At 35.2% G+C, this 17,141-nt stretch overlaps 1 protein-coding gene across 1 annotated transcript; it reads left to right on the top strand.

The window, feature by feature from the left end:
* Positions 1 to 29: 29 nt before the first annotated feature.
* LOC123550176 (long-chain fatty acid transport protein 4-like) lies at positions 30 to 14,638 on the top strand. Its single transcript, XM_045338611.2, has 12 exons — positions 30 to 399; positions 991 to 1,138; positions 1,651 to 1,891; positions 2,778 to 2,930; positions 3,331 to 3,400; positions 5,838 to 6,039; positions 7,062 to 7,254; positions 7,916 to 8,056; positions 9,024 to 9,161; positions 10,445 to 10,609; positions 12,653 to 12,802; positions 14,230 to 14,638. Exons 1-12 carry the CDS (start codon positions 173 to 175, stop codon positions 14,385 to 14,387), a joined length of 1,986 nt encoding a protein of 661 aa, XP_045194546.2. The 5' UTR covers positions 30 to 172; the 3' UTR covers positions 14,388 to 14,638.
* Positions 14,639 to 17,141: the final 2,503 nt, after the last annotated feature.

Below are 17,141 nucleotides of genomic sequence, written 5' to 3' on the forward strand. Positions count from 1 at the left end.
TAATGTCACATGTCATGCTTATGAATGATAAAGCGCTGTTGTTACCATGATCAAAATAATTGACAAGTGGTTTCTTGTGTAAACATAAATCAACAAATACCCTTTGAACCCTAAACAGGACCGAAGTCCAATGTCATGAACTTTGAATGCTGATAACATAACTATTTTACATATGACTACGGCATTTAGTGTAGCCAGGTATATAAGGACAGTTGTTGACTTGGTTTGCAACATGTGGGCCCTGAAGCTTGTTAGCTTTTTTATGTTGGGTGTATTTTTCAGTTATTACCTGGGCTTATCATGTCTCTTGACAACACTAGCAGTTTTTGGTGTCTATTTAGCTACTGGTGGATGGAGGTTTATGAAAGTTGTCATCAAAACGCTACCAAGAGATTTAAGGTATGTGCACATGTTCTAAATGCCATTGGCTCTGAGTGCTTTAAATTAGCTCGAGTCTTTATTTCTACTACTGGCATTTTTTTTCTAAGTAACTGGGTCAAGAATTATTACATAGGCTGCAACATGCTAACACAAAGTGTAGAGATGCATGATCAGCAAACATTCACATATTCTTGAGTAGATTAGAATGAATAATTACTTGAACTCAGATAATTATGTGTTAAATATTCATGTAGCATTTGATATAAACTGTACTAATGGACATGACATTTAACACGGTAGAGAAGTCCATTCAATAACTTTTATATTATCATTATCAGTTTTAATACTTTATTAAAGCATTATACAAATTGTATCTAAGATTTACCAATATATTTTAAGTCAGTTAAAATAGCTTATATTTCCAAGTTTTGAGTTTCTGGGGGAACATCTTTATCTTTAATACTGCAGACATATTTTAAGTTTCAGACCTGTGGAATTATGCAATACAAGGAAGTAAGACTTTTCATATATATGCCTTTTTTGTGCAACACTTTTGATGCATGTCTGTTTGTGATATCTAACAGGCTTATTTCATTTGACCTCTTTCAGGGCATTATCTGTGCTGCTGACATTGAAATGGAATGTGAAGAAGTACAACAACACCGGAAGCAGCATTCCGAAATTATTCCAGGCCACAGTAGAAAAGTTCCCAAATAAAACATGCTTTATCTATGAAGATAAAAGATATACATTTCAGGTTATAATTTTATATGATATCTTTGTTACATTATACAACTCTATATCTTGCATTGTCTTGATTGTTGAAACATTTTATATTGCTATGTCTTCAATAACATTTGTCTGTATCTTTTGATTTTTAGTTCACATTTACTTGAAATTGATAATTATTTATTGAATTTCATGTTGTATATTACTGAAATTGACGATACAATGTTTTTTGATTAACTTACATAACTGTAAACGACTGAGATATTTATTGATTTAAATCTGCATATAAGTGATACTGATATAATTATGTCTTTATTTAAGATATTTAGTCCATATAGTTAGCCAAAAATGTTCTCTTTAATTAAATTTGTATTTAAAGCAGCCACATAATATAGATAAAATTTAAGTTTTTAAACCACTAATTCTAATAGCACAGGCCAAATTCATAACAAGTTGAAAAGAGTGATATTTTAAGATAAGTGGCAGCCAAGCTATAACAGATTTTATGGTAATTACCAAGGGTGTATTTTATTGTTCCAGGAGGTAGATTTATTGACAAATTCCATTGCCAACTATTTTTATGAGTCTGGGATACGTCAGGGCAATGTTTTTGCCATCCTGATGGAGAACAGACCAGAGGTTGTGTTCTATTGGCTTGGACTGGCTAAGATTGGTGCAGTGGGAGCTCTCATTAATCATAACTTGAGGGACAAGTCCTTGTTGCATTGTATACATGCAGCGGAGGCTCATGGGATTGTTTTCTCCCAGGAGCTTTCCCCAGGTAAGATAAAGGTGTCAACAACAGAAAACTATTATAATGGTTCAATGAGGCTGCTATAATTAAGCAAAGCAAATGAGTCAGAACTAATAGTGTTTGCATGGCATGGCTCAGATGCATGTAGAATGCTTGACAATAAGAAGAATTTCCAAATCAGCTGAAAACTGAGTGTTTTGCTTTCCAGAGGTTTATTGTTGCAGCTGTATTACGGCTACACATAATGTCCAGTATTAAACATATTTTTTAATTAAACCAAAAGACTAGAATTTAGTAAAACATTACTCTCTTTTTCGGCCACTTATCACTGTCTCATTTTTGTCTTTGAAATTGTTATACTTTTACAAATTGGCTTTTCTGAAGGAGTTGCTTATTTACTGACTTAAGGCTCAAGATTTGGCCACAGCTGTCAGGAAGAAATAGAATGGTTTAAACCAACATTGTGCATTTACATTACTAGTAGTTTGTTTTGTTTGTGTTGGGTTTAACGCCGTTTTTCAACAGTATTTCAGTCATGTAACGGCGGGCAGTTAACCTAACCAGTGTTCCTGGATTCTGTACCAGTACAAACCTGTTCTCCGCAAGTAACTGCCAACTTCCCCACATGAATTATCAGAGGTGGAGGACTAATGATTTCAGACACAATGTCGTTTATCAAATAGTCACGGAGAACATACGCCCTGCCCGAGGATCGAACTCACGACCCCGCGATCCGTAGACCGACGCTCTACCTACTGAGCTAAGCGGGCGGGTTACTAGTAGTTTAAAACTAGTCATAATACTGCATGTACGAATACCTCTGCTACTGCTACTAACAAAACAATAATAAATGTGATATCATTTATGGTAATAGATGGTAAAATTCTATTTTATATGTTTGTTTATATTTCAGCTGTTCAAGATATAGCTAAAGATCTTCCCAACACAGTTCAGCTCTATTATATTGGTCAGGGTTCAGTGTCTGGGGTCAGTGCCATTTCTCTAGACCCTTTGTTAGACAAAAGTCCAACATACCAACCACCTGCACCTAAAACTAGATTTACAGGTAAGAAACAGTGTTTTACTTCAGTTGTTTGATATCGCAGTCTGCAGGACTACTAATTCAAAACTATGAGGAATAATTTGTTATAGTCGGATGTATTCCATTTACTATCATTAATAATAGGAAGAAGGAAAAGTTAGCTGTGGTCAAGTGTTGAATTTGTGAAATCAAATAAATCAGTTGGCTTTAAATTTCATGAGGATATACCTTTGTGGATTTCAAATTTAGTTAGAAATTTTACACGTTCATTAGGATTAAATTTCAGAGATTTGAGCTCCTACAGATATTATGAATTCATAGTATGTTGAATTTAAAACAAGCATCCAATTTAATTGTCATTAGAAATCTTTTGAAAATGACCTCTTCACTTTCCATAGAAAGTACCTGTTGTCATTTATTTCAGACAAACTATTTTATGTATATACATCTGGGACCACAGGTCTACCAAAGGCAGCCATTATATCTCATTCAAGGTGAGTAAAAAACTTAAAACTTCAAATAAAATAAAAAAAAAACAACAACATGATGTTAAATTTATTTCTCTACTAAACTGTTTGACCCAACTTTTCTGCAGTAAGGTTTTTCCTTGTTTTCTCTTTCAATATATGACAATACCACTGATATTTCTGTCATTATAAATAGAATCCTTTTTAATTTATAAAAATATCTTGATTAGTTTTGAATTAATCATGCAAAAACAATTTTGATAGGGCATGTTCCAGTGCTGCCATTTTGACACCAAGTTTTTTTTAAAGATTCAATTTTGACTCTGTTTGTGAATTGACAGTTATAGTACTTTCAGGATTTCTTAGTTAATAAAAATCACAATTTTATTTTATTTTTTTCTGGAAGTGTAATTTTCTTCAATTTTTACAGAGGGAAAAAATACATTTTTGGCTATTGAATTGATATTATTAAAGATATCTTAAAAGTTATTTAAGACCATAGTAATATCCTCAGAGTCCCGTACAATGATATAAAGTGTACATTATGAAATGGATTTTGCATTCATGAAAACCCTGTTTACAGAGTCAGGTGGACGAAACAGTACAATGTTTGTGGATATTTGATAATGAACATTAAATAATGGTGCTCCATTAAATATTACTTGTATTCTAGGAGGCTTTTCATTTGTAACATTTACTTATGCTTTTTGGAATCCTGTTTGTTATTAACCCTTAGCCTGCTAAATTTCTAAAGTGGACTGGTCCATCATTCAATTTGGGCAGTACCATTTATTATTCAAAGGGGTGTCCACTGAAAATTTACTGTCTGAATAGCGAACAGTGCAGACCATGATCAGCCTGCACGGATGTGCAGGCTGATCTTGGTCTGCACTGGTCGCAAAGGCAGAATCACTTGCCTGCCAGCAGGCTAAAGGTTAACACAGATCTTGATTCCATGTACCACTGTTTAACAGGACAGTTCTATTAGTTTGTTTGACAGAGTCTAACACGGCTTTCCAGCAGTATTGCAGTTATGTAGCGACAGTCAGTTAACTGAATCAGTGCTTCTGGATTCTACACCAGTACTGTCTTGTCCTCTTTATGTAACTGACAACTTCCCCACATGACTCAGAGGTGGAGAGGACAAATAGCTTCAAACACACCATCTCTGAAAACATATACTCTGCCCTGCTGTGCCCTGGGATCAAACTCGCAACCTGTTAATTCATAGTCTTGCGCTGTATCTACCAGGCTACACTGGTGGGTGTGCTGAAGCAGCTGTCTTGAACACAGATTCTAGCCATATGCTTTTTAAACTTTGTATCTATCATGTCAGCAAATGTTTTTCATCATTAATCCCCCGCCACAAATGGTGGGGGGTTATAGGAATGGTCTCTGTCCGTCCTTCCGTCTGTCTGTCCGTAAAACTTTTGTGTCCGCTCCATATCTCCTAAACCCCTTGAAGGATTTTCATGAAACTTGGGTCAAATGATCACCTCATTAAGATGATGTGCAGAACCCATGAGTCAGCCTTGTCAGCTCAAGGTTAAGGTCACAACTCAAGGTCAAAGGTTTGAGCCTTCCATTTTGTGTCCGCTCTATATCTCCTAAACCCCTTGAAGGAATTTTATAAAACTTGGGTCAAATGATCACCTCATCAAGACAATGTGCAGAACCCATGAATCAGCCATGCTGGCTCAAGGTCAAGGTCACAGCTTGGGGTGAAAGGTTTGAGCCTTCCATTTTGTATCCGCTCTATATCTCCTAAACCCCTTGAAGGATTTTCATCAAACTTGGGTCAAATGATCACCTCATCAAGGCGATGTGCAGAACCCATGAGTCAGCCATGCCGGCTCAAGGTCAAGGTCACAACTTAGGGTGAAAGGTTTGAGCCTTCCATTTTGTGTCTGCTCTGTATCTCCTAATTCCCTTGAAGGATTCATATTAAACTTGGGTCAAATGATCACCTCATTAAAACGATGTGCAGAATTTATGAGCCAGCCATGCCGGCTCAAGGTCAATGTCACAACTTAGGGTCAAAGGTTTGAGCCTTCCATTTTGTGTCCACTCTGTATCTCCTAAACCCCTTGAAGGATTTTCATCAAACTTGGGTCAAATGATCACTTTATCAAGAACTCATGAGTCAGCCATGTCAATTCAAGGTCAAGGCCACAACTCAAGGTCAAAGGTTTGAGCTCTGTATCTTCTAAACCCCTTGAAGGATTTTCATGAAACTTGGGTCAAATGATCACCTCGTCAAGACGTTGTGCAGAATTCATGAGTCAGCCATGTCAGTTCAAGGTCAAGGTCACAGCATAAGGTCAAAGGTTTACCCTTTCACTATCCATAGCAGTGGCAGGGGATTTAGCTGTCTTTCAGACTGCCTTGTTCATATTGCATTAAAATTTTTACCATAGAAGAATATCATTTACATTTCGTAAACCTGTCTTTATATATTTTCCAGGTTTTATTATATGTCATATGCAGTCAACTTATTCCTGGAGATTGGAAGTGATGATATTCTGTATAATGCTCTCCCTTTGTATCATACGGCAGGGGGGATAATTGGTGTTGGACAGGCCTTCCTAAGGGGAACAACTGTTGTTATAAAAAAGAAATTTTCAGCAAGTAAATTCTGGGATGATTGCGTTCAATATAAATGCACAGTAAGTGTTAATTTGTAGAAAATTTGGCTTTAAAGTAACAAAATGTATGATATTTAGGAGCATCTGTTGTAAAATCTAGGAATCCTAACTATTTTCAAAGGGGCCTCCGTGGCCAAGTGGTTAAGGTCGCTGACTTCAAATCACTTGCCCCTCACCGATGTGGGTTCGAGCCTCACTCGGGGCATTGTATTCTTCATGTGAGGAAGCCATCCAGCTGGCTTACGGAAGGTAGGTGGTGCTACCCAGGTGCCCGCTCGTGATGAAATAATGCACGGAGGGCACCATGGGTTTTCCTCCACCATCGAAGCTGGAAAGTCACCATATGACCTATAATTGTGTTGGTGCGATGTTAAACCCAACAAAAAAAATAAATAACTATTTTCGATCCCCACCCACATGTTAAGGTCATCAACTTGTAATGACAGACTTAAATTTCCGTTCAACTTGTTTCATCATATGCTATTTTGGTATTATTCAGCCATAACAGAAAATTGCCTTGCCCTAACGAATGGCGAATGATAACATCTCAGATTGAGATTACTGGTGTGTAATTACACGGAAATAGCCAGTTGCATTATGGGTCCATTACCTTAACCTTTACCCTGCTAAATTTCTATAATGGACTGGGCCATCATTCAATTTGGGCAGTACCATTTATTATTCAAAGGGGTGTTCACTGAAAATTTATGGACTGAATAGCGAACAGTGCAGACTATGATCAGCCTGCACAGTAATGCAGGCTGATCTTGGTCTGCACTGGTCGCAAAGGCAAATTCACTTGCCGCCAGCAGGCTGAAGGTTAACGCATGTTGTGAAATTGCATGCTCCTTCCATGAGAAAAATTTGTAAGTTAATAACTGAACTGAGAGTTATTAAATGAATACGGTTCTGCTGATATATGGAAAAATAATTTATAAAGTACATTGTATTATAGTTTAAGAGCTACTCTCTTTGCTTAAATTTGAACATAATGTAATGTAACATATACAATGCTATCACTAGCTTCCCCATATTTGCTCTAGGCTGCACAATATATTGGAGAGATTTGTCGATACCTGATGGCCCAACCATTCCGATCTTCAGAAACACAGCACAAAGTACGGGTTATGTTCGGCAATGGACTTCAACCAGGGTTGTGGAGAGACTTCCAGAAAAGATTTGGTGTTAAAATCATGGGAGAATTTTATGGAGCCACAGAAGGAAACTGCAATATATGTAAGATAATTCTTATGAGGTTTCCAGTTGACATTATTTGTGAATTTGATTGCCTTTTAAGGCTAATATCTGACAGTAGAAATTTGTTTAATTTTTATCATTTAACATAATTGGTCACCCACTTTTGGTTTGTGTGTTGAAGTTGTTTTTGTGAAGAACAAATTAGTGTTGTTAAGAAACCCAGGAACATGGAGGAGCTAATTGAATACCGTCTATGTTTGAGAATTTTTTCCATTGCAAAACAGTATTAAATCCTCCAAAAAATGTCTGTAATGAGATTTACCATTACAGATGTCAAGGAGAAGTATGTAGCAAAACAAGTTTTGTTTGCAGTATAACTTTACTACTCGTTATCAAAATTTGAAGCTCCTGATCCAGCCTATTAGTGACTTCAATGATGATTAGTTCTGTGTACTTACATCACATTCTTTTAAGTTTTATGGATTATGAAATTTGATGGTTTTAAATCTTCAAAAATCATACAATATCATAACCTTGAATTAATGTGGTGTTGGTTGGCTTTTTCATATGGGTATAAACTTGCTGATATCAATTTTAAAAAAAAACATCTTTTATTTGTTTATTTAGATTTATAACCTTGAATTGAAGCTAGTCCATTGTTACCGTAGACGCTTTTACAATTTTTTTTTTGCTTTTTCAGTAAATTTCACGAACCATATTGGAGCATGTGGATTTACTTCAATGATTGCCCCATTTATGTACCCAGTGACCTTGGTCAAGGTTGATGAGGAGAATAACATAGTGAGGGACAGAAATGGTGTCTGTGTGAAAGCTAAACCAGGTATGTATAATATCAGATGAAAATAAGCACTATTAAAGATGAATTAAAATGAACAACTTAAATGAGCTAGAAAGCTCTTGTGGGTTGCTAGAATATACTGACCTTGGCAGATCAACCGTTATTACCCTTGTAAATGCTGAGTGCCATTTTTCATGTCCTTGGTATGTTGTAGCTGGTAAACGAACCACTGACCTCCAATGCTTAGAGCAGATACTTAACATTTTAACTGTCAAGGTATCAAGATTTATTTCTGTGCAAAAATAAACTATGATCTTTTTGACAGATTTATACAGTTTGCTATTTTGATTTGACTTCTAGAAAATTTTGACATAATTATACAATGAATATTAAAAACTGTAGATTGATAAATTTCATCCAAACTGCTCTGAAAGTAACATCATTATTACTGTTCGAACATTACAAAACAAAATATCTCCACCAGTACCTAGGCATGTTCCAAAAATAAGATCCAGGCGTTGAAACATAGTCCAATATTTAAATAAACAAAATAATATTTTAATATTTATATTGTACCCATAGCTCAGGCCATGACCTGAATTTCAAAATCTCAGAATTAAATTATTCTGGGCCTATGATTTATTAGCAATGGTTGGAAACAGGTATGGCTACATAGCACAGCCTAAACATGCTTAAACAAAACAAGAGCAGATGCAATGGTCCAGTTGTAGCACTGACTTTGAAACCAGGGGCTGTGATTTCAGTCTCAGACACCTCCAACCAGAATTACTAATATTGCTATATGACACCCATATATGGGTGCTTTACGCCTGGCGTGCTAAACAACCAGGGAAGCTTCTGGGATTGGAGCGTCTTCTGTATCTTACACTATCTTCCAACTAAAAAACTTACTAACAGTTTTCCGGAGGTGTCACCCTTACGGGTTTCTGTTGGCATCTATAAATAAGCTTACAGACAAACAAAAAGAATTTTTTTTCTTGAATTACAGGTGAACCAGGAGAACTTGTGGGGCGGATTGTTTTAGGAGATCCATTAAGGCAGTTTGACGGATATGTTTGTAAAAAAGCTAGTGATAAGAAAGTTGCTAAGGATGTATTCAGGAAGGGTGATATGGCTTTTCTCACTGGTGAGTTACACTACAAACACTTCTCAGTTCTAGTTCAGTAATAAAACCTTGTCTGAGGGAGTGTGGAAAAATTATTACTAATAAATAACTTCAGTAAGTTTTCGATATTTATTATGTACATAAATGAAACAAAAACAGGGTTTAAATTTTCTGATTTGAAACCTGTCACTTTTCATGTTATCATTTCAACATTATACTGAATATAGATAAGACTTGATCTTGAGACAGACTTACAACACTTGAATATTATAGGAATTCTTATGTGACCTTGTATTGTAAAGGCAAGTTACTCACAAGAGACTGATTGGTGAGGTGTCAGCTTGTTGAATAATTGTTACTGATTGCCTGTGTGCCCTGTTCCTGGGCATTAAAATGTAAGAATAGGGAAGAAATGCTGAACTATAATAAAGTATATAGGAAACATTTTGTGCTTCCTTCTAAGTGTTCTTATAGTTATTAGCCTTTACCAAAATCGTAATTTCTACTACAAGTTTTTATGCAGAATATATATAAATTTTCAAGATTTAACTGGAGATATGTGGTGAGATGAAAAAAGAGCTCATAAATTAGCCACACTCAAAAATAACCCGTCCACTATTTTGTATCAGAAATAGTATCAATGACCTAGTTAGGACACCATATAAGATAGCAAAGGTTACCATAGCAGATTTATTTCCACATGTATTAACAATAAAACACACTTTGGAATAAAAACCACTCATTGTAAAACAATGCAAGTTGAGCTAATTTTAAAACCCTGGACAAATTAAAAAATTAAAAGCAATAAAATTCCTGTCTCAAACACTTCTTGTCACGTCAGTTCTACTAATTAACATAACCGGTCTTTACAAAACTTTTTAATGGGTAATTATCTGTTAGCATCGGATTATTTTCATTAAGAAATTGAAACAAAACAGATACGTCAGAAGTATAAGTATTTACTGACGTCGATGTTTTTACTAAAAAGCAAAAATATGACATCCATATCTGTATTTTGGTACTCGAAAATACGCCAGTTTTTAAACCGTTACCGGATATATGTACTCAAAAGTTCGCCGGACTCAAAAATAAACCGGTCTCGATAATAAGCCACCAAATCCTTACGGAAATTTAAAATACACCACAGCTTTTTTTCGGAAATTTAGGGTATTATTTGAAGAAAATAATCAAACAGAAACAGTCAACACATTACTTATGCAGTATAAGACCAGTTATCAATAAAAATATTTGTAAATAGAATTTCAAAGGAGAATTATGGTAACAAATTTAAATTTTGTATGCAGGTGATGTACTAGTCATGGATGAGTATGGGTACATGCATTTCCGAGACCGAACTGGCGACACGTTTAGATGGCGAGGAGAGAATGTGTCAACATTTGAGGTAGAAACTACAATCAGCAAAGTAATCAAACTTAACGATGCAGTCGTGTATGGTGTGGCAGTACCAGGTAACTCTTCTTGCATCTTTTTCATGTTGAAAGTACAAGTTAAACCTTTATATGGCAAGTTTGTAATTCGGAAATGTTTTCCTGGTGTTAATGAATGTGTATGATAAACCCTACTGAAAGCACACACATTGAATTTAGCCTGAAAAACATTTTTAGCTTGACTATTCAAAGAATAGGTAGAGCTATTGGACTTACTCATGCATTGGCGTCGGCTTCCGTGTCCGCGTCCCAATTTGGTTAAGTTTTTGTATGTAAGCTGGTATCTCAGTAACCACTTATGGGAATGGATCGAAACTTCACACACTTATTTACTGTGATAAACTGACATACATTGCACAGGTTCCATAACTCATTTTGCTTTTTTTCAAAATTATGCCCCTTCTTCAAGTTAGCAATTTTTATGCGCCACAGACTTTGTCCGGAGCATATCATCTTCATGCATGGAGGGATTTTGATGAAACTTGGCACAGTTGTTCACCATCATGAGACGAGTGTCATGCGCAAGAACCAGTTCCCTTGGTCTAAGGTCAAGGTCACACCTTGAGGTCAAAGGTCAAATTCAAGAATGACTTTGTCCGGAGCATATCTTCTTCATGCATGGAGGGATTTTGATGAAACTTGGCACAGTTGTTCACCATCATGAGACGGAGTGTCATGCGCAAGAACCAGGTCCCTAGGTCTAAGGTCAAGGTCACACTTAGAGATCAAAGGTCAAATTCAAGAATGACTTTGTCCGGAGCATATCTTCTTCATGCATGGAGGGATTTTGATTTAACTTGGCACAATTGTTCACCATCATGAGACGGAGTGTCATGCGCAAGAACCAGGTCCCTAGGTCTAAGGTCAAGGTCACACTTACAGGCCAGAGGTCAGATACAAGAATGACTTTTTCCGAAGCATTTCTACTTCATGCATGGAGGGATTTTGATGTAACTTGGCACAATTGTACACCATCATGAGACGAAGTGTCATGCGCAGGTCCCTTCTTTAGAATTACTTCCCTTTGTTGCTACTATAAATAGCTTGTATAATAACTTTTTCATTACTAGTCGTAGGGAAAAATTGAGACCACTTTTCTGTAGCACAACATGCATGTTACATCCAATTCTTAGGTGTATTTTGACCTATCTCTACCTTGTAAGGATTTTTGTGTGGACTTACAATTTTTGGGTTTTTTTTTTTTTTTTTTTTTTTAAGATTAACTTCCCTTAGTTGTTACTATAAATAACTTATATTGTAACTTTTTTATAATTGACCCTAGGGAAAAACCAAGACCACTTTTCTGTGGTACAACATAGATGCTACTTTCAAATTTTAGGTGTATTTTAAGGTATCTCTACCTGGTAAGGAGTTTTTATGTGGATTTAGATAAACAAAAGAATTACAATAATTACTACCACAAAATTAAAATTCCATTCGCAAATGCAGGTGCTAGTGTAAAGAAATTTGCTATGACGGGTGTATATTGTGACATTCTGGCACTCTTGTTGGTTAAGGTTTTATATGTAAGCTGGTATCTCAGTACCAACTAATGGGGATTGATTGAAACTTCACACACTTTTTCACTGTCATTATCTGACATGCAGTGCACAGGTTCCATAACTCTACTTTGCATTTTTACAAAATTATGCCCCTTTTTAGACATAGCAGTTTTTGGTTAAGTTTTTGTATGTAAGCTGGTATCTCAGTACCCACTAATGGAATGGATTGAAACTTCATACATTTGTCCATTGTCGAAAACTGATATGCAATGTGTTGGTACCATAACCCTGTTTTGCAATTTTACAAAATTATTCCCCTTTTTAGACTTTTATATTCATTCAATTGACAAGGCTGTTGAATAGTTGAGCATTGCTGTCTGCTGACAGCTCTTGTTCAATTTCTGTATTGATCAGTTTAAGAAACAGATATGGATTTATGCTATACCCGATGTTCATTTTCAGCTTTTTTGCGGTGTATATTTTACATTTTTGCATATTATTTTATGTAGTACATGTAGTTACATTATATGTTCTTACATGTATAATTTTGTAATTTTTCTAGGGTCTGAAGGCAGGGCTGGTATGGCAGCTATTGTAGACCCCAATGATCAGATAGACCTAAAAGAATTGGCCATGGCTTTACAGAAATCCTTACCATCCTACACAAGACCTTTGTTTATAAGATTAATGAGACAGGCAGCTGACACTACAGGTATTTTATATATAATTCTATTTTATCTTATATATATATATATGTGTATATTTTGATATCTTTATTTTAAAACTGTGTTAGTTGTGATTTATAAAATTGCAAAATAAATATTAACAATAGTTGTATATGACTGTTTTAAGGTTTAACTATTGTTTACTCCAGCAGTCTAATAAATCTTAGTTAGAGCTGAAATTATTGACAACATAACTGAATTGAGAAGGCCTTACTTACTGAAAACATTACAGAATCCAGATTGAGAGTTCATGCTTGTACACATACATTGTGCATATCATTCTTTAAATGTCATAATCCAGGACATAACAAGTTTCATGCAGTTGAGCCAGACACATTCAAAATATGGTTGTAAAACCTAAATCTGAAGTGTTAAACGTGTAAATTCTGTGTAGCATGTAACTTGATAGAAAAAATTCAGAAATTTTAGCAGGCTCTTATTCTATGTAGACAGTCACTACCTGTCCAGGTATAAGATCTCAACCTTTCCATATTTCAGTCTTTACTTGTAATACTGTAAAAGCAGACATTTTTGCGAGGGTTTAATTTTCGCTATATTCGCGAGGCCCTACATCTCACGAAAATTAATCCTCGCATAAATATTCACCATTAGTATAATTCAAATTCAAGTAGGATATAATTTTTACAATTTCGTGAATATTAAACCTCTCGAACATACTCAAAATTTAAAATTCGCAAAATTTTGACCCAGCGAAAATACCGGTATGTGCTTTTACAGTACAAGTCATGACAATAACATCGAGGTGTGCTTGATTCAAAGCAAGTCCTTCATTATCACAAAAAACCTCTAGTTAAACTCATCAAGTTTTGTTGGCATCAAATTTAGTTGTTTTGAGGAAAACAGCTATTTTATAGTTACATGAATTCATGGCATTTAAATCTTGAAGATATATTAAATGAAAGTTTTTTTAGTGGAATTTATTTTCTAGGATTGGCACAACAACAAGATCCATAAAAATAAATCCTCAACAAGTAATAATGATTTCGCAGCATCAGTGATTACTGTATTAGTGGATATTTCCACGGGTCAAAAAGTTAGCGAATTTGAATCCAGACATTCAGCATGTGGAAATATTAGAATTCTCAATTTCAAGTTGCGTAACAATGGCATGTCATAAGAACCACTAATTTGTCTGGCATAATAACTGCATGTCATTATCCGATTTAAAAATACGGATTATATTTCTCCCATTTACTACCAGTGTTATGGTACATCTGTTATGCTGGTTGGCTGGTATTTACTCTGAAAGAAGTACAAAAAATATGTGTTAGTAAATTTTGTCAATTGGCGAAATATGCTAATATTTCCACATCGCTAACTTAACAACTTATACAGCAGATTGAGGATATAAGTACATAATCACTGAGTAGTCTTTATATTCTTTTTATTACAGGTACCCACAAACTGAAGAAGACAACTCTTCAGGCAGAAGGTTTTAACCCGAATATTGTGAAAGACAGGTTGTTTTATATGAACACTAAAACAGGACAATATGAATCTCTGACACAACAAGTTTATGACGATATTTGTAACCAGAAAATACGGATGTGATGAGCAACAGGCTGTGATCTTAGATGTACAGTGTTGATATTGTCATGTTAAGCAGTATTTTTATTGTGATCATTGTAAAATTATTATAAATTAAATAGGTTTTGATAAAATCAAATAACTATAAAATTATTTTTGTCAGCTCCGCGTTTGATGTTTACAAACTCTTTCTTATCAAATGCTAGTACTGTTTTCTTGTTGTTTCTTAATTTCTTTTTAAACATTGTCTTTGAAATAAAAGTAACTTTAAAATTCTGATTTTAACTTCAACAGATATTTGAATGTATCAATTTTCTGTTTATTTGACACTCGGGTACATGTTGAAGCTTCCTGTCTGTTGAATTGGCAAAGTTACCAAAGGAACAATGGTAATGTCTATGATTTGACAGTTCATCAGTGTATTTAATCTTTACCATACTAAATTTCTAAAATGGACTGGTCTATCATTCAGTTTGGCCAGTACCATTTATCATTCAGAGGGATGTTAACTGAAAATTTACTAACTGAATATAGCGAACAGTGCAGACCATGATCAGCCTGCATGGATGTGCAGGCTGATCTTGGTCTGTACTGGTCGCAAAGGCAAAGTTACTTGACGCCAGCAGGCTAAAGGTTAATACAGTATTTCACTGTTGTTGACAAAGGCCCAAAAAACACAACACAAAAGAAATAACTATGAAAAGTGATTTTAATCTCAAAAAGCTGTGTACAATGAATTGTGTTGAAATTAATTGAAATAGATACAGAAGTAGCAGTCTTTCTAAAAGGATGTTGAATTTTGGGAACGAAAAGTATTCCACGTATGAAATAATATCAGATTAATGGCAATACAGAAGACAAATTGTTTCTACTGAGAGTATGCCATCATGTTGATATTAATTTTGTGAAACACAAGTTTGCAACAAAAAAATTCTTGAACAAGATTTACTTGGGTTTACTAGTATACTCTTTTGTGTAACATGCAGGTCCAACAATTTATATCATTGTTCACAGCTCTTTCTTTTGTACTGAGTTTTTTGAAAATGTACCATTGAACTGTTGATTACCAGCGATAACAAGATATCAACCTTATTCATAACATATACTGCACATTTTTCATGATTCAGACTGTGTACCTGTACATTCTACAAGAACACGAAGATATTTAACCCTTACCCTGCTAAATTTCTATAATGAACTGGTCCATCATTCATTTTGGACAATACCATTAGTTATTCGAAGGTAGTTCACTGAAAATTTACTGACTGAACAGCAAACAGTGCAGACCATCCTGCATGGATGTGCAGGTTGATCTTGGTCTGCACTGGTCGCAAAGGCAGAATATCTTGCTGCCAGCAGGATAAAAGTTTTAGCCATTTATGACTGAGGTTACTACAGTGCTTTGGAAGATTGGTGATATTGAAAAAAAAGTCAGTTTGTCGGGGATTGTGGGAGACACACTATGAAATCAGTTTCAGTAATTTAGGCAATATGTGTCAATGAAGAACTTTCTAAACTGTTAAAATTTGTAATTTTGGTCCTGTTCTTGAGTCAGAAAATGGGCTCGAACCTATATTACTGCTGCAATTATAACGTTCAGGACGGCTTGAGAGTGTATTACCATGTCGATACATTGCTGGTATGCTTCATACTATACTCTGTCACTAGCAAATGTTTAGCTTGTTCGAAAAAAAGCCCACAAAATAAACAAAAGTAAAAAGCTAAAACAGGCCAAACTTTTTAGCACGGTAAGGGGGATAATTCAATGTTATTCCATAATATTTGAATTGTATGTATTGCTTCCCAGTATATATTATACACGGATATCTTTTTCCTAAAAAAATACAAACACGTGGATGCATATTTGTCGCAATGTTATCTACGGTGGCATAGAAAGGACATGAGATGTATATTTTACCGAGGTAGTTTTACGTGCACACAAGATATCCTTTGCAAGCGCACGTTAAAACTATTGTATGCTCACTTGGAGGCTCTTTTGTGTGCGACACATTAGTCTCTTTGTGCACACGCTAAAGATAACATGAGTACAAGCGATAGTATTTAGTGTTCAAACCCACAGAGGTAAGGAAAAAGTGGTTTTAGCAGCATTAGGCACTCAGCTACAGGAGTTCCTGCTAACGCAGGAAGCGTGATGTAACGCCGAAGTATATAAGACGCATCGTACATTTTTGAACACAGCTGCCACTCTTGATGAGCAAAATCTTTTTATATTTTACACAGTTATTTTTTTTTTTTATCTCTGTGGTGGCCGGTTTCTGTTTATCACACAGTTATCGCTGTGGTATTGTAGTGAACCATAATGGAAGTCTATGTTTCCGTTAACAAGAAAAAGAAAAAAGGCCGGTGCACCATACTAATTGCCAAATGCTTAATGGCATGTGTCATACATGATTTGTTAAATGTCAAATTCATTCTTTCTATGTGTCTGTTTAAATGAATGTAATAATCAATTATTTGGAAACCCGATGTTCTGTCACTTTGACTTGAAGCATTAGCATGTTCTACTTGTCGTTTAAACATGGCACTGAAACTGTATACTCTAAACGGAGAACAACACTCGGGAATCACCATTTTTGTTATCTCTTGATGCGCATTTCGCACCGAACAATTATCATTGAAATCACAATTACAGTTTATATAATAGTCGATATTTGACATTCAGCAATGAGCATTTGACATAAGGTAATTTCGCATATAGCATTTCGTCAATTAATATAGCACGGCAATTAGTATGGCGCACCGGCCTTCCATACATAC

This window comes from Mercenaria mercenaria, chromosome 15, assembly GCF_021730395.1.
Source record: "Mercenaria mercenaria strain notata chromosome 15, MADL_Memer_1, whole genome shotgun sequence".
NCBI classification, from domain to species: domain Eukaryota; kingdom Metazoa; phylum Mollusca; class Bivalvia; order Venerida; family Veneridae; genus Mercenaria; species Mercenaria mercenaria.